Source organism: Colius striatus, chromosome 2 (genome assembly GCF_028858725.1).
Source record: "Colius striatus isolate bColStr4 chromosome 2, bColStr4.1.hap1, whole genome shotgun sequence".
Classification (NCBI taxonomy): domain Eukaryota; kingdom Metazoa; phylum Chordata; class Aves; order Coliiformes; family Coliidae; genus Colius; species Colius striatus.
The window spans coordinates 78,618,589-78,638,861 of NC_084760.1; the positions used below are offsets into that span (position 1 = coordinate 78,618,589).

At 43.7% G+C, this 20,273-nt stretch overlaps 2 protein-coding genes across 4 annotated transcripts in view; both read left to right on the forward strand.

The window, feature by feature from the left end:
• Window positions 1-2: 2 nt before the first annotated feature.
• Window positions 3-13,463, forward strand: RNF8 (ring finger protein 8). Of its 2 annotated transcripts, none has more exons than XM_061991259.1 (8): window positions 3-293; window positions 3,021-3,149; window positions 5,020-5,760; window positions 6,574-6,636; window positions 7,470-7,559; window positions 8,554-8,661; window positions 9,450-9,661; window positions 11,478-11,600. In XM_061991259.1, exons 1-8 carry the CDS (start codon window positions 204-206, stop codon window positions 11,515-11,517), a joined length of 1,473 nt encoding a protein of 490 aa, XP_061847243.1. In that variant the 5' UTR covers window positions 3-203; the 3' UTR covers window positions 11,518-11,600. The 2 variants fall into 2 exon arrangements, with proteins under 2 accessions (XP_061847243.1, XP_061847242.1); XM_061991258.1 differs by having other exon boundaries at window positions 4-293; window positions 9,450-9,654; window positions 11,478-13,463.
• A 1,637-nt stretch (window positions 13,464-15,100) lies between these two features.
• Window positions 15,101-20,273, forward strand: part of CMTR1 (cap methyltransferase 1) — a 28,021-nt gene continuing 22,848 nt past the window's right edge. For both annotated transcript variants that reach the window (XM_061991255.1, XM_061991256.1), the window contains exons 1-3: window positions 15,101-15,246; window positions 16,806-16,940; window positions 19,267-19,409. In XM_061991255.1, the coding sequence (XP_061847239.1) occupies window positions 16,811-16,940; window positions 19,267-19,409 (273 nt within the window). In that variant the 5' untranslated portion in view covers window positions 15,101-15,246; window positions 16,806-16,810. The remainder of the gene's footprint in view (window positions 15,247-16,805; window positions 16,941-19,266; window positions 19,410-20,273) is intronic.

Here is a 20,273-nt window from a genome sequence, read left to right on the forward strand (position 1 = left end):
TTCCGGAAGGGGCGGAGGGAAAGGCACCGGGGGCCGGAGGGGCAACGGATGGCCCTTAGTGTGCGTGCGTAGCAGCTTCTCGCGCTCGGGGTTCGACTGGCTGGGCTGTCGGGCGGCCGCTGCGCCGCCTTCCGTCCCGTGGGAGCGCCCCTGCTGCCGCGGCGATTGCTCCTGCCTGGCGGGCCGGGGGGTCGGCTGGCGCCATGGCGGGCCACGGGGCCTCGCGGCTGGCCTGGTGCCTCCGCCGCGTCGGGGCCGGCGGCGACTGGCTCCTGCTGGAGCCCGGCACGCAGGTGAGCCGCGACGGGCCGGGCTCCCCGCACGCTCCGGTCCTTCGCCGGGGGTGGCCGTGGGTGCTGCCCGGGGGAACTGCAGCAGGGAGGCGCCGGCCGCGGAGCCCCGCAGGGCGGCTCGCTGGGGCTCCCGGAGGCAGAGGCGCCGCTAGAACCGGCGCGTCTCGGCACCGGTAACGGGAGCCGAGAGCGGGGCGCGGGCCCGAGAGTGGGCACCTGAGCACATCTGCCAAGCTCTCTGTTGTTAAGAAGAGGTGGTTTTGGGGTTGGAGTTGCTCGTGTGACACGGCAATGAAGAGGGAGAAAAGTCCTTGCCTAATTATTCGGGTGATGCTCTAGTGAGGTTAACGGTCTGTAACGTGCTTGAGTTTTGTGGTCTAAGTTACTCAAGTGTAAACGAGGTCATGTTTTAAATTTGCTCTAGTTGTGTTTCCTTATGATACAAGAATGAGCCTTTTTCAACAGTCATAGTTTTTAATAGAAAAGCCCAAATGAGTCCTTGTACTCTTCTTTTTAAACCCAGCAGAGCAAAGGTTTTTTGAGGCTGAGGTGCTGTAAGAGGACTACTGTTCTCTGGCTGCATCAGGCAGTGAGATGATGTGGGTTCGTGCTGTACCTCATTCCTATGGTACCTATGCACTGCAAAAAGTACCGCTCTTAACTCATCTTGTAATACTAGGCAACTCTTGAAGGAAATGTACCATTTCATTGCTCTTCTATCTCAGATTTGAAGCCTGAGGGTATGTGAGTTTACCCCGTGAAGGACTTGAGTTAGTACACCTGAAAAACAAGCAGCCAGGACCCCGTCAATTTTGCAGAGAATCTTGTTTAAGATGTTATTCCTCTGATTGTCTGCATGGTGCTACAGTCTTGTCACAGGCAGTGTGGAGACTGATGGCCTCCTGGCTCTGCAGGCTTGCCGGGCCTCAGGCTGGCACAGACCGTTTTCACCAGGGATTGAAATGTCAGTGGCAAACTGTACTGCCAAGGTGTGGGAATGTGCCGTGGCCTGCCAGTTCTGCTGTGGGCAGCAGCCTGCTCCAGCAGGCCAGTGGTAACGTCTCAGCCCTCCAATGTTTGGTGAACACTGATGTTTGGGAAAGCTTTATGACTGGCCCTACCTGGTCTTAATTGTATCAAGATGTGTGTAACTGTTAATAACAGCGGTCTTTGTCTACCTGAGTCTCTGTTCCTCTAACATATACAATCCAAGTTGAAACAACACTAATATATATGTGAAGCATTTAGGAGGTAGGGACCTACAATGGTTAAAACTGCTTTCACAATCTTAGTTTTCTTCCTTGCATTTAGTTATGAGAGTCTGAGTTCTTGCTTTAAACTTGGATGGGACCTGCTTAGGTAATGTGCAGCCAATGAACTTCCCTTGAGAGCAGCATCTTTCCATCTTGTAGGAATTGGAGAAAGGAGAAAGCAGATACTTCATACCTTGAAATTTCTGAGATGCCGTAGTTCAAACAAAAAGCAGAGACAGAAAGGTTCCTAGAGCTTCCCTGCATATGCAAAGGAGAAGACTTTGCAGTTTTAAGGAAATCTGATTAGTTGAGAACATTAGTGGAGGATGGTGAGGCACTGGAATGTGTTGCCCAGAGGTTATGGATGCCCCATTTCTGGAAGTGTTCAAGGCCAGGTTGGATGGGGCTTTGAGTAAAATGGTCAAGTGGAAAGTGTCCATGTCTATGGCAGGGGAGTTGGACTACATGATCTTTAAGGTTCCTTCCAACCCAAACCACTCATTTGTGCAAATGAGTTGGGATTGCAGGGGAAAAGAGACATAGTCTTCACCTAAAACATAAAAAGTAGAGTCCACCTTTATAATATTCTTCACCAGACTTAACTGTGGGCTTCTGCTAAAAGGTGTTTGTCCTGCTTTTTCTACTGTATTATGTTTGATCTGTGCAGTTGTCTAATTACATGGTAAGTTGACTGAAAACTTGTGCAACACAGGGAACAGTATGTATGGTTATTAGATGTTGCAGAGGAGGCAGCGGAGGGAAGGAGAACAGAGCTGTGCTTTAAATGGCAGCCTGCAATTTGATCAGGTTTAATAAGGTACTGTGAAACAGTACTATTAAATTGTGTCCTTTCTTCCCAAAGATGCTGTTAGAGCCTAATCAGATTATTAGATCACTTTCACTACTGAGTATGAACTGCCTGTAGCTTAGTTTCTGAGCTGTATGATTGGTGGTGTGACTTACAAAAGTATTACAGGTTTAAGGTACAGTTACATGGGCATTTGGGGCTATTTTTCCCATTCCTTTCTTGTTCAGACAGTTGAACAAATGCAACTAGGGAAAGAAGAGGGTAAGAGCTAATCTTGAGACCCACGAACAATTGTACTGGTTGGAAGCAATGGTGTTTAGTTAGGTAATGACTAAAGTGGGGCATGGATGGGTTGCAAGCAGCTTTGAGCAGCTTTGCTGCAGTGGAAGATTTCCACGAAACTGGGCTGTAACCTGCCTTAGAGCAATAAAATTTTCCTCAATGGGAGGAGAAGGAGAATACTTCAAACTTGACAGGTTTCTGTTTTCTATCTACTCTTTAATTTAAATACTAAAAAAAACCCCCAAACCACATTATCATTAACTGTTTGGAAATAGCTATAAGATGCTAATCTAGATAGATTCCTGCTGTACTTAAAATGAAATGACATAAATGGAATTTACCATGTTGTTGCTGATTGCAGTTACTAAACTACTTTATTTTTAGGTGACTATAGGCCGAGGATTAGATCTCACGTACCAGCTGGTGTCAAAAACCTGCCCCCTGATGATCTCTCGTAAGCACTGTATTTTCCAGCAGAATGCAGAAGGGCAGTGGACTGTCAAGGATAACAAGGTATAGAGACTGTTTAAAGACCTTGTACTCTAATACTCACTGAAGAGGATGCTCTGCTCAAACACGTATGGGCTGTGGTATAATATTGTGTAAGTGTGATACAAAGGCAAGGTGTCTTGCTTGTTGTGCACTTCCAGCAGTAGCTGCAATTTGGATGCAAACCAGCTTTCTTTATGTAGATGTGTCTCTGGGTTTAGCAATTTTCAGACAGTTGTGGTGTTGCCAAGGGCACTTTGCAGTCTGTGAACCTATTTTTTCTGTTGCTTTCCTTAAAAAATATCCTATTAATTTTGGCAGTATTCTAAAGGATAATGTTCTTGTGTTGTTAATGAAAAGATAAACTGATATTCCTTGTAGTGACACAATTGGTTTAATTATAATCAACTACAACAAGAATCTATTGTTAGAAAAAACATACTGCATGTTATGCTCAAATGAGTTTCTTCGGGGCTTGAACTGCTGAAGAGCAGCTCTACAGACAGAGAGCTGGGAGTCCTGATTGATAATAAATTAAACATGAGCCAGCAATGTGCCCTCGTGGCCAAGAAGGCCAATGGCATCCTGGGATGCATCAAGAAGAGTGTGGCCAGCAGGTCAAGGGAGGTTCTTCTCCCCCTCCACTATGCCCTGGTGAGGCCTCATCTGGAGTCCTGTGTCCAGTTCTGGGCTCCCCAGCTAGAGAGGGACAGAGAACTTCTGGAGAGGCTGCCCAGAGGGGTTGTGGAGTCTCCTTCCTTGGAGGTCTTCAAGACCTGCCTGGACATATTCCTATGCAACCTGATCTAGGTGAACCTGCTTTTGCAGAGGGGTTGGACTAGATGATTTGTGAAGGTCCCTTCCAACCCTACCATTTTATGATTCTGAAAGCCCTCAGCTGATAGAAGTGTTGACATCAGAGTCCTCAGCTAGCTCTCGCTTTGCCTTCAGTAACCTGATTTTTATACTATGATCTCTCCACTTTCTCATTCAGGCTGAAAACTGTAAAACCAGCAAATTGCTTTAAAGCAGCACTGGTAGAACAAAACTGTTCAACATGTCATGTAGATTTGAAAGATGTTTGGGGTCAGCAGAAAATGAGACGGAAGGAATGGAGTACCTACTATTAAAATTATACTATTAACCAAAGCTCTGTACTTATATAAACTTGAGAATTTACAGTTTTTAGATGACTGGAAACATCTATGATAGATGCAACTAATGCTTCTGTGTTATCACTACCACCATTTTGTCAAGTCATTTTATTGAATCTCTTTGAGATACACCAGTTGTCAGTGTTTCTGCAGTAACTTTTGCTGTTTTTCAAAACTCTTTCTTGAGCTAGTGTCCAACTTTAAACTCCTTTTTCTGCTTTGAATGTTATCTCTGGAAGAACATTTCCCTTCCAGTTTAAGTTTTCTCTGGATTTATGGAGAACTGTCTCGTTTGTCATTAGTCAGTATAAGCCATGCTCCTTCTTTTTCTTCTCTAGTTTCTTCCTGAATTTCAGGTTACATTAATTGTAAAGAATAATTACTGCAATGTTCTTGACAGTGATCTGTGGTGAAGTCTTGTTATTGACTAGTCCTTTTTTCTGAAGGTTTTGATCAGGTTTTTCTTCTCTTAGAGTTCATTCTTTTCCTTCTGCACAAGCACATATATTAATATTGGTCTGAGTGCTTGTGCACAAAATCTGTAATGCAGGAATAATGCAATAACTGTAATAAATGGGACACTAAGCTGAGAAATTGAGTATTGCAAGGTTTATTTAAAGAGGTGGCTTATTCTGATTGCAACACTGAAGAGGTTGGATATGTTTACAGTTGCCAGAAATAACTTGCAGAGGAGTGTGTAACTGCATATTAAATTTTGCTGATTCTCTGTTCATTTGCAGAGTCTAAATGGAGTCTGGCTTAACAAACAGCGCCTGGATCCCTCAAAAGCCTATCCTGTCACTGAAGGAGACCGGATCCAGTTGGGAGTGCCTTTGGAAAACAAAGAGACTGCTGAATATGAATATGAAGTAATTAAAGAGGAATGGGAGAAAATCAAACCCTTTTTAGCCCAAAGGAGTGACCTAGGGAAAGCTAAGAGTTCAAGAACTAAACGTAAATTTACTTTGGAGGAATTGGACACATCTGAATCAGAAGGCCCTTCAAACTCCAGATCCAAAAGAGACAGAGTGTCCTGTGACAGTGAACCCTTGGGTAGATCACGGGGAAGGGCAGAAGAGGCCAAACAGCTTACAGAGAAGATGGATGTCGAGCTGCCTTCTCCTGGACCAAGTGAGGAGGATAGTGGTGCAGTGCATAGCAGCCCTGCGCGCTCCGAGAAAGCACTGTCTGTCCCCCATAAGGACCAGAAAGCTTCTGGTCTTGCACAGTCATGGACTGGCTTAGAAATGGTGAAGAAAACTCTGGTAGATATAATGAAGTTAAAGGTGAAAGTGCAGGAGAAGCAGACAGCAGTTCTGCATGTGAAGCAGAAGCGCAGGAAGTGTGCTCAGAAGGAGGTCCTGGCAATGGAGCAGGAGCTGCGGGACTTGCAAAACCAGCTGTGTGTGGAACAAGAGCATCACCAGCAGCAGGTGGAAGAGCTGGAGAGGACGTTCTCTAAAGAGCAGCAGAAGCTAGAGGTATAATGGTGGTAATCTCTTAGGCATCTGTCTTGTCATGTTTCTGGAATGCCTAATCAAGACATTGATCCAAAATAAGATCTTGAACAACACAGTAACACAAATAATGTCTGTGTGAATTATTCTTGTTCAAACTGTCATGAAAGTATATCCTAGTATATCCAAAAGAAAGTGCAGAGACTGAAGGGATTGGGCTGTGTGGGGAATTAAGAAAAAGTTGCTGAATATTTTTAAAATTATTATTTATTGGCAAAAAGGTTCCCTACGGTGAGATAGTAAAGCATTTCAGTTAGTAAAAATTGTGGTTTTAAATGAATCAAAAGTCTCTGCCTGATCTCCTGTGGCTACAGAGAGGACTTGAGTGTGAATTTGTCTCGACATATTTCTCTATTCTTGCTCAGTTTGCATGGCAAATATCTTCCTTTTCCAAGCAAACAAATTACTGTTTGCCTTAATCCCTGGAGGGAGGGACAATTGTTTTTCATACTTTAAAAAATCCTTTCTTGTCTTCAAGAAGTACGTGTATGTTGATAACTAGCTTTTTTAGATAAACACTGAAGTCTTTCTATTTGACTTTGCTCAAAATCTGGCTTAAAGGAAATGAGAATTCATCTTGGAGTGCGTTTCATAATTTGTCAGTTATTTCCTTTAAAGTCTGCTGCTAAAGGCAATGTACCTCTGTCAGAAGTACAGAAAGTCTGGAGTTGTGTGTTTAGGCACAATGGGAAGTTCAGCTGGAGCTGTAGGTATGTCTGACCATAGAGTGTGCAAAGTAGTAATTTTCTATCCCTTACTTTCCTTCCCCCACCCCAGGGAGTTAAATGGCAACATGGAGAAGAGAATCTGAAGGAGCAGCTGGCCCAGGTCCTGCAGGAGGCAAGTAGTTAGGAGTCTATATTTGGTCTAACTGTGTAACTCAGATGTTTGAATCTTTCTTACTGCTTTGGTCTCTTGGTAGAAGACTTTGCCTTAGGTGCGGATTGTATGAAATCCACCTACAGACCAAATTTCTATCAGAAAGTGACAGACTTTGTGTGGTCACTACCATCCCAGACCCACTACACTTTGCTTTGTAGGAGTTGCCAGTTGCCTGCAGATATGATGAGAATATGCACTCAGATTGAAAGCATTAAGTAGCTTTTAAAATTTCATTTTATTTTCATTTGGTCCTTGGACTGATGGGCTTTTTTTGCAAGGTCTGTCTGCTATGGATCTGTTTTGGGGAAGTTGTTTTGGCAATTTTAAGCAGAGGAAAAAAAAAAAAAATCAGCAGTGTGATTGAAAGGAATTGCAACACACTTGGGTTTCATAAGCTTTTTCCAAAAGGCCTTTCCATATGGAAAGCTAGTCTGAAAACAGCTTCAGGTAATCCTGCAGATAGTGACAGGTTTTTGTGATCTTTGTGTGTCAAATACACCTTTATACTCAAATGTGTCAGATACATTCAAAATGGTGACAGTAAAACCTAACTGAAGTGGAATAGTGACAACGGAGAGGGACTGAGGAGTGCCATGGCCCTGGGAAGGTCATAAATAACTGGCCCTACATTCCAATTTTAACTGAAGGCTAAAATGCCTTAACACCTCAACTCATATAGACCTGTTTCTATTTTAGGAAATTAGGAGAAATGGGGATGATTATGGGCAAATACATTTAATAGGATAGTTTATAATGGAGCTCTTAAAATTTCTGTGATGGTATTGTTACAGCATCATGCTTTGATGGAAGAACTGAGCCGTAGTAAAAAAGATTTTGAGGAGATAATTCGAGCCAAGAACAGAGAACTGGAAGAAACCAAGGTAAGGAATAACTGAATTCTTGGTTTTGTCGGAAGTGAAGCATGATATGCTGCAGCAGAGGAAATGGTTTATTTAACATTTGTCTTGACTGTACTTTGCCTCCCATAGTGAAAAAAATTGATTTTGAGGTTGCAGCTGACTCTAGTTTCCAGGCCTGGGGAAGGAATCGCCTTGCTCTGTTCATAAACGAGCATTGAACAGTCATTACTAGACCTTTCTCGATCATAAAGAAAGCCCAGAGCACCTGAACTGTGTGTGTGCAGGAAAAGTGAGCCCAGTCCACCTTTTCTTTAAAAAAACCCTCAAAAATGAGGGGGGAAAAAGAAGAGTGTGTGTTTGAGAAGTGAGTTAACGTGCATTCAAGTAAAACTGCAGTGTTCCAGCAGTCCTACAAGGGAGTATGGGACTGAAACAACATGGAATTTGAATAATGGATGAGAGAAGCCACATTTCTTCTTGCCCTTGACACAAGATGATGAGTGGAAAATAATTAAGGAGATTCTTTCCTGTGCTCTACTCTTGGAAATTACTGGATTATCCACCTCTGTCTGTTTGTCTTTATGGGTTTTTTTGCTGTCGTCTTTGCAACTCAATTGCTGTTTCAAGTGTAGCTTCAATTGGAAGAATTTCTCTTTTATTTTGGGAAGATAGAGCAGATATCTCAAATCCTAATTTAACTCTGAACAAACAAACAAAATATCAGGCAGTTAAACCCAAGCTAATGCTGTAGTTTCTTATGCTTCCACTTTTTAATATTTGAGATACTTTCTTTTGGATATTTTGCTCTTTACATCAGACATCAAAAGAGGCAATCATTCCATTGACTTAAGCCAAACTCATGGCAGGAAGAGGCTGAGAGAGATTATAAAAAGACTGATCCAGCTGATAGTTTCTATTTGTATTACCTTCCCTTCCATACACCCGTCCTGACAATACTACACAGAGTAAAACCTTGTTCTTTTTTGATATGTGACCATATATTCTTTTCCATTAGGAGGAGAAGGAAAAGGTGAGAGCCCAAAAAGAGGAGGTGTTGAATCAGATGAATGATGTATTGGAGAATGAGTTACAGTGCACGATCTGTTCTGAGCACTTTATCGAGGTATGTTTAAACTGATATGGGTTTGGCAGTAAGGAAGAGACTTGAGAAGCTTTCCCTGGTTCTATTAAAGCAATAGTCTATTAGTCTATTATAGTCTATTAAAGCAAGTTTCTTTCTTGACTTTGTTAGTTTAACAATCCCAACAGACTCACAGTGAGTTGTGGCTAAGGGTTGGTCCAGAAATAACAGAATCACAGAATGGTAGGGGTTGGAATGGACCTCTAAAAATTATCTAGTCAACCTCCCTGATCAAGCAGGTCCACCTAGATCACGTTGCACAGGAATGCATCCAGGCGGGTTTTGAAAACCTCCAGAGAAGGAGACTCTAGAGCCTCCCTGGGCAGCCTGTGCCAGGGCACCCTCACAGGAAAAAAGTTTCTCCTTAAGTTTAAGTGGAACTTCTTGTATTCCAGCTTTTGTGCATTACCCAAGTCTTGTCACTGGACATTACAGAAAAAAGGGCTGCCCCAACCACTTGACATACACCTTTTAAATACTTGTCTGCCCTAGCTTTTCTGCTGCCCTGAAATCTTTTTATCTATGTTTCTGACTTGCTGTCATCTATGGTGAATCGATTAACCAACTTGTAAAACTAGTCTGCCCTCCAGTATTTGAAAGTTTTTGTGTATCCCCTAGCAAGGCTAAAGAAAAGGGGCTTTGGTCTTCCCCTCCACCCTCCTTCCCTTATAGGAAGTGTTGATCTAACGTTTTTCTGGCTTCAGTATATTTTCCTTGGCACTGCTTGTGTGAGCATGCTCTGATGGGTGTCCTTCCGTGTAATCCTGCAGGCTGTCACTCTGAACTGCGCACACAGCTTCTGCTCCTACTGCATCGACCAGTGGACAAAGCGTAAAGCTGAGTGCCCTATCTGCAGGCAGGAGATCACGTCAAAGACACGCTCTCTGGTGCTGGATAACTGCATTGACAGGATGGTAGAAAAACTGAATGTGGAAATGAAAGAGCATCGCCTGACCCTTATCAGAGAGCGGAAAGGTGAGAGGTGGGTGGATGTGGCATGATGAGTATAATCTCTCATTCCATCTATTTTGTACAATTTTCTTTGGCACCTATATACTCAGGAGGTGCTTGGGGAAGGCAGCAGAAACACTAGAAAATTATTTTAAGTTATGTTGTGTAACTAGCTTTACTGCACAGTAAAGTAAAATTAATAAAAAGTTTGGAAGAAGACTTCAGTATGAATTCCACAGCTGAGTGGGACAACTTAACCATGCTAGAGGTTAGGCCATTTCAAAGAGATACCGAAATAAAAACAAAACTAAATAGAATAGGCCTTGAAAAATTTCCCATCCACCTTTTTATTGAACTACTGACAACATCACTGCAAAAACTGAGCAGAGAAGTGCCTGATGAGAAACTCTGAATTCTCTTCTGTGTGCTAGACTTGTGTAGAAAGTCTCTAAAAGGAAAGCTTATGTGTCATGTAAGTATATGGCTGAACTGGCAGTTGCTCTGCTGTGTTAATTGAGGTGGAAATTAATTATTTACTAAGCACATTATTTATTTCTGAAGCATAAGGACTGTTTAAATGCATAACTTCTTCTCTAATTGTAGCTAAAAGACTGCATGACAGAGATGGCTCCAAGTAAAACTCTGATGTGGGGTATTGCTATTGTGCTTCCCTCTTCCAAATTTGTTTCTTAGAGCACTTGACACTGGTATCTAGGTGCAGAAATGTAGAAGTCTTTTCCTGATACCCCTTAATGAGGTAATTGTCCTGTTTTCCCCTCCTGGAACTGAGTGCACGCTCTTTCATTTTGCAGTGTGTCAAGCTTTTTACCTAATGAAAGGTGCATTTGAAATGTTTTGGATTCTTCATGGTGACATAGAATGGCATCGCTAAGCAGTGTTAGCTCAAACCTGAAATGATAGCCTATTTAACCAACTTGATATATTCCTTCAGGAAATGCTATACTGCTCAGAGGCTGCCAAGCTCTGCTTTGTGAATTACATTCACTTCTGCAGAAGTGATACTGCAGAGAATGACATAGTACTGTTGAAGTGTCTCATCAGCTAGCTGGTGGTGATTAGATGAAGTGGTGCCTTCACTGGAGCCCACTTCATTCCTCTATGGTAAACCCATGGTCTTCCTGGTTGGTTGAACAACAAGGAAATAAGTTCTTAGCTTGCCTTCACATGCAATAGATGCTCTAATTATGTAAATGATTAGTAGTAGGAAATCATATAGCTTCACCATGAAACACCTCAGGAGAAAGGATAAGTTGTTTCTGTGCAGTAATGGAAACATTGGATTGATACAAGTAACTAAGTATCTGGTTAAACGTGAATTCCTAAGAAAAAAACAGCTGAAAGAAAAATAAGGATGCAAGTGGCACTTGAAGCTCAGTCCCAAGAAGCCTTTCTACGGGCCTTGGTAGAACAGGCACAAACAGGACAGCTTGCACTCTTAAATGTGTGGAGGTTTTGTTGGGTAACAACCATTACTTCTTTGAATGCTCCTTACCATGTTTTGTTCTTTTCCCCTTCTTTACCTGGCAAGGCAATGTAATAGTTAACCACTTCCATTGCCAGTCGTGTGCCATTGAAGGGATGGAGAATGTCTCCATCTCATCTGTGGTATGGTAACAGGAAAAGGCATATAGGAAACTTAAGAAAACAAAGAAAAAATCCCAACCCTTTGTTCTTTTAATGCTGAAAATTGAAAAGAAAAAGGCCTGTGCCCTGCAGCTTGAAAGCCTTACAGTGAGAGGCTGTAAGTTTGAAAGACAGCAGTAATTTAGTTTCTGTGGGTACGGTGATTGCTGCTAACTTTTGGGTCTTTTGTGTTTTGAATGCAGAGAAACAGAATGTGTTGGTGAAACCAGCCACAGACAATGACGGCAGTGTCATTTCTTCCATCTACTCCATCTTGTCAATGAGCAGCTGTGACAGTGAGGACTCTGAGGAAGATGTTTAAACAAAAGCAACCACTTTATCTAAACACTGTTCCTGCAGACTCATTTGCCTGTGGGCTGCCCAGAGTCAACCTAATGGCGTTCGGTTGACTGCTGCTTGGATGACTGGGCATTTGGAAGGAGAGACTGTGAAGAGGCTGGAGCTGAGAATTAGCAGCATTCAGAAGAAAGACCTTATTTTTTTTAAAACTAATGTACAGAAGCTTGATCTCTGAAAGAAAACTGGGACTGCGAGAGAACAAACTGCCATTAGGCTAGATGGCTGACATCCAAAACCTAGGCTTCCATGATCGCTTGTGACCTGTTTGGTGTAACATAACAGTTTGTGTGCATCGCTGCCCTTTCCTTAGTGAACGACGTGCTTAAATGTGTACATCAGCTCCCTTATTTCAATCAGCACAGGGAATGGCCCAGGTTATTTGAGAACTTGGCCATCCCCACCAGCAGGCAGGAGAGGTGTGTCAACGTGAGTTTTGCTCTCGAATTTCATATGGCAGCTAGAGTCATCCCAGGCCTCTGGCAGTAAAGGTAACAAAGGGTGGGTTACAGACCCTGTCAGCCTTAACTGCTTGAAGGCAGTGTAAGATGAGCTGCTGGACATCAGCTGCAGTGCTCTGTTGATATTACTCATTTTCTGTTAGATAGGGATGAAGAAGATTAAACCTTCCAGAATTATGTAGCTAGTGCTCTTTTTCATAAAGTGTCTTTGGTTTCTTCCCACTTCAGGCTATTGCATAAAGGACTTTAGAATGGGAAGTAGTCCTTTGTCAGCAGCGGAGACAAACCTTTGCCTCTTCAAAGTGCTGCTACCTGAGTTAGTGAAATGTCCTGTTGGCAAGGATGAAAGCTGCATCTGTAGGCAACCACGAGGCACAGGAGGAAGCATTAGGTTTATTGTTTACAAAACACTGCTGTTGAGCCGTGGGTTATACTACCCTCACAGCAAATCAGTCATCCCCAAGAGACTGAGCACGTCTTGCCTCATCCCATCATGATTTAGCAATGAAGTTCCATTTCCAGTGGCGTATGCTTTTGACTTAGCTGTTACATGGAAAGAACTATTTTATACTGTGAGAAGAGGATGTGGGAAACCCTTCTCATATGTAATATTTCTATGGCTTTCTGTTATGTACTTTCTACATTTATTTTGTTTAAGAAGGAAAATGCAAATCCATTTCCGCATTACTCTTCCTTGGTGCAATCACTGAAATGAATGTCTTTCTCTTAGTTGTCTTATACTTTTTGAGAAAACACGGACTATCTCATTTTAATGACTTTGCTTCATGTTTTGGTTGCTGTAAGCAGTTGTGATTATTTTAAAGTTATTCGAAAGATTTATGTACTCAGGAATTGATAAAAGACAATCCAACTCTTCAAGCCTGTAGCTATCCTAAGGGTGGTTTAGTAGGTACAATCCATACCTCTTATCTTCTTCCATTAAAAAAAGACCCCATTAAAGAGGGGTGTGAATGCTGCTGCTGCCCTAAGGAAGCAGTGTATTCTGATTGATTTGATTGGTAGGACTTAAATAGGAGAGGTTGGTCTTACCCGTGAGCCAGGCAGCTTTCTTGAAAATCTTAGTGCAAGGTTTCTTTTGTGAAGTGGTCATTGCATCTTTAGCTTTCCTTTTTGCCTTTTAATGTTCATTTTCCGTATATGCTTTTAAAGGTTTCTTTGATGAATATATGCTCTCAAGGATGTCTGAGAAAAGAGGGTTTCTCAAAGTGCTTGTGAAATTCCTGGCTGAAGAGGAGGAAAAGTACTCTGGTTACCTAGGACTGCAAATTCTTCTACTGTGTATCACTTCCATGTTATTGTGCTTTTTTTGCTTGCTTCATTTTGCTAAATATATTTTTATCTTGATTTTTATGCATATTGCAGAGAAGGACAATGCTTCTCCTAGTAACAGAGTAGTTCTCTGATGTGATTTCTGCATGTGTCCTCACTTCACTACAATAATGAGAACATACAGGGTACTAAACCATTTCCATGGTTACCAGTAGGTGCATAGTGTGTGAAGTTCTGAGGAGGGATGTTAGGTAATAATACTGTTCACTTGCAAAAGCACTTCGCTGACAAAAGCAGACCTCTCCTCCCAGTTCACTGAGTTCCTCAGTGAAACTGCTGTCAGATACAGAGATGATGACTAGGCATATAGAAGCATCATGGAAACTTGAGCTTTTGGAAAAGCTGTCCATATTTCTGATAGTGTGCTCTCCTTCAGTTTAAGGTCCCGATCCTTTCTTCTGCTTGATTGTATGTCTGAATGTCCCTTTAGAGATGTCATGCCCTGAACTATTATCTGACTTGGGATGATATCAAGTCCTTCCAGTCCTGCATCCAGGATTTAAACAGCAGGTTTGATGTAAAGTTCAAAACTTGCTGCTTTCTGATGGAAGACAGCTGTCATGTAATGTGATAATCAAGCACTTCAGAGCAATATATTATTTATTACCATCAGTGGGAATAGCTGGGAAGGAGAGGTAATGGATCGTGGAAAGACCATCACAGAGGGATGTTGTGCTGTTTAACTCCTGCAGATCTATGGATTCAAAATCAGTCTGACAACTGCTTTTCTTTTGCATATGTAATCTACCATGTTAATGCCCAGTGAGCCTTAACAACAACTGTCATTTAACTTTGTAAAACATCTTAGGCAGTTTAATAATATAGCTGTGCCCCTCAACTTGGTTTTTTTTGAAGATATGGTATGACTAGTCAACACTTTGCTTCCTGCTCATCATCTTTTTTCCCTTCATCCAGTCCCTTTTACCACAACTTACATAATTTGGACCTGACAGCAACTTGATAACCATAAACTATCCTTCTCAACTAGTATGCTCGCATCCCTTGGTGTGAGTGTGTGGGTCAAGCATTCGTGCCTGGGAGCCAAATGCCCTTGGCTTTCAAGCTTAATGCAAAGTACAGGACACCTAAATTAGCATTTGAAATCCTCATGACCGAGAGGCGTTTGTTAGACTTTTATTGTGTGCAAAGCTTTATCCTCGCTGGCCTAACACGACTGATTCTGTCTCTGCTCAAGTTCCAGAGCCGTAGTTAGTTACTGAAGTGCCTGGCACGGAGCAGGCTCCAGGCTGTCCTCGAGGCAGACGGCGTTTAGGGGAACCTGCGCTGCCCGTAGGAGTAGCGGAATCTCCAGCCGGCACGTTTTATAGACATTTGTATATACAATACATTTACAAAAGTCATATACATATATATGACATCGGACGTAGAATTCCAGTATGTTTTTTACCCCTCGCTCACCTCCCGAGGTAAGGTCTGGCGCCGCCGGCTACTTGCTTCCTCTCCGCGCCGGGCCTTGCCCTGCGTGAGCGCGGCGGGACGGCCCCAGCCCGGCGGCGGGAGCCAGGGCCGCCATGCCGCCGCTCAGCTGCCCGTGGTCGCGTCACAGAACCCGCGGCCGGGTTGCGGGGACCGGGCGGCCGGGTGCCGGCGCGAGTGGCGCGTCACTGCCGCGCGCCGGAGGTCTGGGGAGGACCGGCGGGAAGGGGCGGAGCGGGGGTGGCGACGGCGGCGCCTCCGAGCTGGGAAACGAAACTGCTGGTGGCGGAGCAGGACCGGGCCCGCGAGCGTTGCGCCGGGCCTCGCCAGAGGGAGCCGGCCGGAGGAAGCCGCTCCGCCTGCCGCCGTGAGTGCTGCCCGCGCCGGCAGAGCGCTGCCCGCGGAGCCCGCGTGGGGGTCGGAGCGGGGCGCGCGCCGGCAGCTCCCGCGGGTCCCTGGCGGGGGAAGGAGGGGGTGGGCAGCGGCCCACCGGCGGCTTGCGTGGCCTCTGGCACCGGGAGCGAGGGGCTGCGGGACCCTCGGGGCGGGCAGCGCGACGGCCAGCCGAGGAGCGGCCCGCGGGGTCGGCCAGCGCCGGGCGGAGGGGTGCTGCGCGGCCGCGGAGCGCGGCGCACGGCGGCCCTGGCGGACCGTGTCGCGGGACGGATTCCGGAGGGCCCGGGTTCCGCCTCACGGGTGGCTAACGCGGCGGGGCTTGCTGTAGCGCATCTCTTTTCCTGCCGCAAGAGACCCTTGGTAGGGTCGCGAGGGTGGAAAGCTGGAGAGGAAGCGAGCAGTGGTGGAGTAACAGAGTGCTACGCTAGTAAGAAAATGCTACAGGAAAAAAAAATTGCTCGTAGTCTGTTAGAGATAAGCAAGCGGGGGGGGGGGGGGGAAACCCTCTCAAACCAACAACCTTAAATTGGTACAAGAGCAGATAAACGTGAGTTGGCTGTAAATGAACTTCTGAGGGAAGGGAAAAGACTTCTTAGCCATGCCGAACTGAAACTGGGAGATGACTTAGTGGTCACACTCGTGGATACTAATAAAGGAACTGATCTTAAGCTGCCGTTTATGTGTTTGGGGAAGTAAACGTGATAACGGAGAGTTCAATTCAGTGGGCTGGGGCAGCTCCTCTAGCCCAGCATTCCTTTGTAGGAATAGGCGTTTATTGCTTTTTATCAATAGCAAGGAGGTTTAGATAGTACTCCAAGTATCTGTAACTTTTGATTTTCATCTACTCTCCTGTTCCTTTGTTCTTGTCCTCTGCAGGCCTTAAGTGTTAGTCCTTTCTCTGGGTCTGGGCAAAATTTATCAGCCACGTTCAGAAGCTTGGTAACCTGCCAGTGAGTCCTGGTGAAAAACACAAACACCCCCAAACCCGAGCATATGTATTTAATGAAGTTCTGCTACAGGACATGTAGGAAAGCTCCTCTATTACTTAGCATTTGCAGAGGTGAAGTCAGAGGTGTTCCAGGTCTCCTGTGAGAAACTGTTTCCCCCTTTCATGTAGAAATAGTAGATTGATCTTACTTAATCTTTTTGTGTGTGTGTTTGGATGAAATGAGTCTTTCAGTAGTAGTAACCAACTGTAGTACATTGATCTAAGTGTGGATGTCTTGGTTGTCTTCATCTACTAGTGTTTAACGCTAAGTAGGTTGTTGAAATGATTTGAAATTCAAGTCATCAGCAACAGGACTGCTTCTGCTTAGATTTCATGTTTGTTTGGTTAGGATAGCTATTAAAAAAAAAAGATAGGTTCAAAAGAAGCCAATGCCTTTACCTAAAGCACACTCAGGTTGAAAAACAAAATACTGAATAGTCCATAACGCAGTCTCTACCTGCACACTGCTGCACCTTACCCCTCAGCATGCAGGAGAAAGTTAATTTGCTTTATGTTTACTGAGTGCAATCATTTTCTTTCAGCAAAAATGAAGAGAAGGACGGAAACTGAATTTAACAGCCCCCAAAAGAAGCAGAAGAGGAGGATAGAAGACTTGGGATTAACCCTCAGTTCTACTTCAGATGATGAAACTCAATTTAGTAATCACACGACGCGAGGTAAGGTTGGAGATAAGGTGTATGCTGCTGCAGGGGATCTAAACAATAACTAGGAACTGAACGCACATCTCCTAAATCCTAACTGATAGCCTAAACTTCAAGGGCATGCTCTCTGTTTAGGAGAAAAACTGTTTTATTTCTGTTTACAGCCTTGGATTGGTGTGAATTTTTTGAATAAAGCTCACGTAAACGAGTCTGGGAATTATATGAATTCAGATGTAGAAAATAGAACTTGAGGTAGATGATGAGTGTGTGGTCTAAAGTCATAAAGATTCTTGCAAGTAGCATTCATCTTTTCAGTCTCTGTGGTTATTTCATTTTTTGGAACTTTTAGTAGTGAGGGGTTGTGAGTGTTGTGCTGTAAAGAGGCATCATAGTCCCTCACTGTTTAAAAAATGATAAAAAGCACAGTAATCGGGACATTTTTGCAGATGGAAGAAACTGAGATGAATAAAAATGATAAGTTAATTGGGACTCCTCCATTGTAGCAACATATCTTTTGCTGACTCATTGTGATTTTGGGGGCATGGGGGAGTTGTGAGAGCTCCCAGGTGTTTGGTTTCTGAGAGAAGGACTGTTCCAGAGTTAAAGAAATACATTGCCTACTTTTTCCAAGTTGGAGTGTGGTTTTCTACGTGGAGCTAGGGATGTACCAAAGATGAGGCAAGTGCCCTACACAATTGGTATAGCTGTTGCAGAGTGCTTTAAATGGTACTTCAGGTTGCCTCATGCCTGCTACTTCCAAGTCTTAGGATTTTCTCTGGTCATGTAGTGTTAGTGAGAAAGGGCCTGAACCTTCACCTGAGGCCTTCATCTTATGAAAACGGAAGGCATGTGTATAGCAGATGAGTGGCCCACCTTGGGTTTGGGAGTAGTGGTAGTGACAGGCTATGGTGTGTGTGTGTCTGTCGAGGCTGGAGGTGAGTGAGGAGGTTAGAGCTGCAGGGTGTGAGAGCTGGGGCAGGGAGTGCTGTGTGCACTCAGGGATGAGCTAAGAACTTCAAAGCACTATTTCACTACTTTTAATTTTTATTTTCTCCTTTTGATGAGTGAGTTCATACATGGGTCAAAACAGGCTGTGAGCCTTATTGTTTAAGAAACAAGTTGATATAGTTCAAGGACATCTTTTTGGATAGAGTTAGGATTTAGTAGTCTGTTTCACTTGTTGTGGTTTCCCATGAATGAAAGAAGGTTGAGGGAGAGGTGTGATTTTGAGATCTGATCTCATAATAAATGTTAAAAGCAAGAAGAGTTGTGAAGGGATTTCCTTGAGGTTTATATAGTGGGTATTGTGTTTGAGGGACATCATGAGGCTCTGGAAAATAAGACACAGCTCAAAAGCAGGCAGCAAAATTAATTGAAGCTGTATATCAGGGAAGAAGAAAGCAGTAACTGACTCTAAAACAGAAGTCCTTTGTGATCCTGTTCATATCTATGAACTCTGTTGGGGGGAAATAGAAATGTAGCTTGTGCGACCAACATTTGAAGATTGAGATGGGTGTATAATATTGGAAACACAAGTTAAATCATAGCCTTCCATGTCTCAAACTGGAAGCCTCAGAGGTTGATACTGTAAAACTCTAGCATAGCAGTTATCTGGGGACACAAGTCCTGAATCTTGAAAGCTGATAGTTCAGCAGCAAGGATTGAGCACATGTTGAAGGGTTGTAACTGCAGTTGTACGTTTTACTGTGGTGCCTTTCATTTTCACTTCACTTTCTTTTAATGGGCTTTCTTTACTAATTCTCAAGTTCTCTCCTGATACTTCACTAATACTTAGTTTTCTGTGATAGGAAAATACAGATTTGTGAGTTGGGAGAGAGATAATCTGTGTTTAGTGGAGTTAAACTGAAGTTTAATAAGGGGACTGAGGGATTCAACTCTCTCTTCTTTCTACAGTGTTGACCATTGGTAGATGCCTGTGTACTTAGTGTGGATTTTTGGTTAAGTTAGTGATACCTATAGTCAGGTAGGAAATTGAAGAACATCCAGTATGTTTTATCAAGGTGTCAGTAATGGTCATTATTCCTGAGATGCATCTCTGGGGACTTTCTCAGCTCCTCGTTGCAAAAGTCAGGCACACCACAGTGTACTGTCATGGTCGTGCTGGGGTTTGCTCTGCTACTGTAACGGGGCCTTGTTCTGGGGCCTGGAATTGATTGACTCAGAGGGATTGTGTTGGTCCCTGGGACAAAGGGGCAGATAATCAGGTTAGTCCCAGGAGGTATTTTGTACTTCACCTACATACTTTCTGCAGCATTCTGAGATGTCTTTCTTCCAACTTCTACTCATACTCACTTTTCTCACTTCTTTTTATTTTTTTCAGAGTCTTCTAGTAGCAGCAGTGGGTCTGACAGTGAGAGTGATGAAAAAAGACCAGTCTTCAGCAATGAGTTCAAACAAGACTCTCTTGTGGAGGGTACTTCATCTCGCTACTCAATGTATAACAGTGTCTCCCAAAAGCTCATGGTAGGTCAAAGTAGTTTTGCACCAAGGAGGGAAAAGTGAAAAGAGCAGTCTGTTTTGAGAGATTTTGAATCTGATCCTCCTTGTAAGCAGGCTTCTCTGCTTCTTTGAGCCAGGTACTGAGCGATTGGAGGAGGCAGGAGAGCTTGGTTGAAGTGGATCTATTAAAACAGAAGTTTGATTCATATTTAAAGCCTGGGAGCAGGGAAACGAACGTGGAGGGAAGGATCTCTGGGTCAGGCAACTTACTGAGCTTGAAAAAAAGAAAGTGAGAATTTACTGTGTGTTATTTTGCAATGCTTGAATTAATGCCTTGTAAGAAAGGCCTTAACATGTTATGTGGTTGACATTGATTTGTTTGGTCTTGGAGGCTGGCTGACATACTCTTGTAGAATTATTACCTTAATTATTAAGCTGGGGTTTGGTTTCCTTTCTTTCAAGTAGTGCCACTCTGCTTTATGTAGAGCCATAAATTTCTTGGAAAGGCAGGGAGTTGTGAGCAATAGCAACTGTGACAACTAAACTTTGAAGGTGTTTGCCAGACCTTTCATTGCACAGTGTTGGTGTGGAGAGGAAGGTACTTTCTGGAAGTTCTAAGAAAATGGTTGGCTGTCTTAGTCTCGTAGTAGTCCCAAGTTCGACAACTTGCTCCTGAGTTTAGAGGTAACAGTAGAACGTAGAGAGGACTCTCAGTGAGTGCTGTTACACTTCTTTCCTGATGCAAACTTTCTGTGCTGGTGGGCCAGCTTGTGCCTGCCTTTGCCACATTAGAAATTCAATCTTCTGCTAGAAGCTGGGAAGTGCTAGCTGCGGTTAGGTGTGGGAACAGGGAGATGCTCCCTCTCCAGGAGGTGGAACACTGCTGAC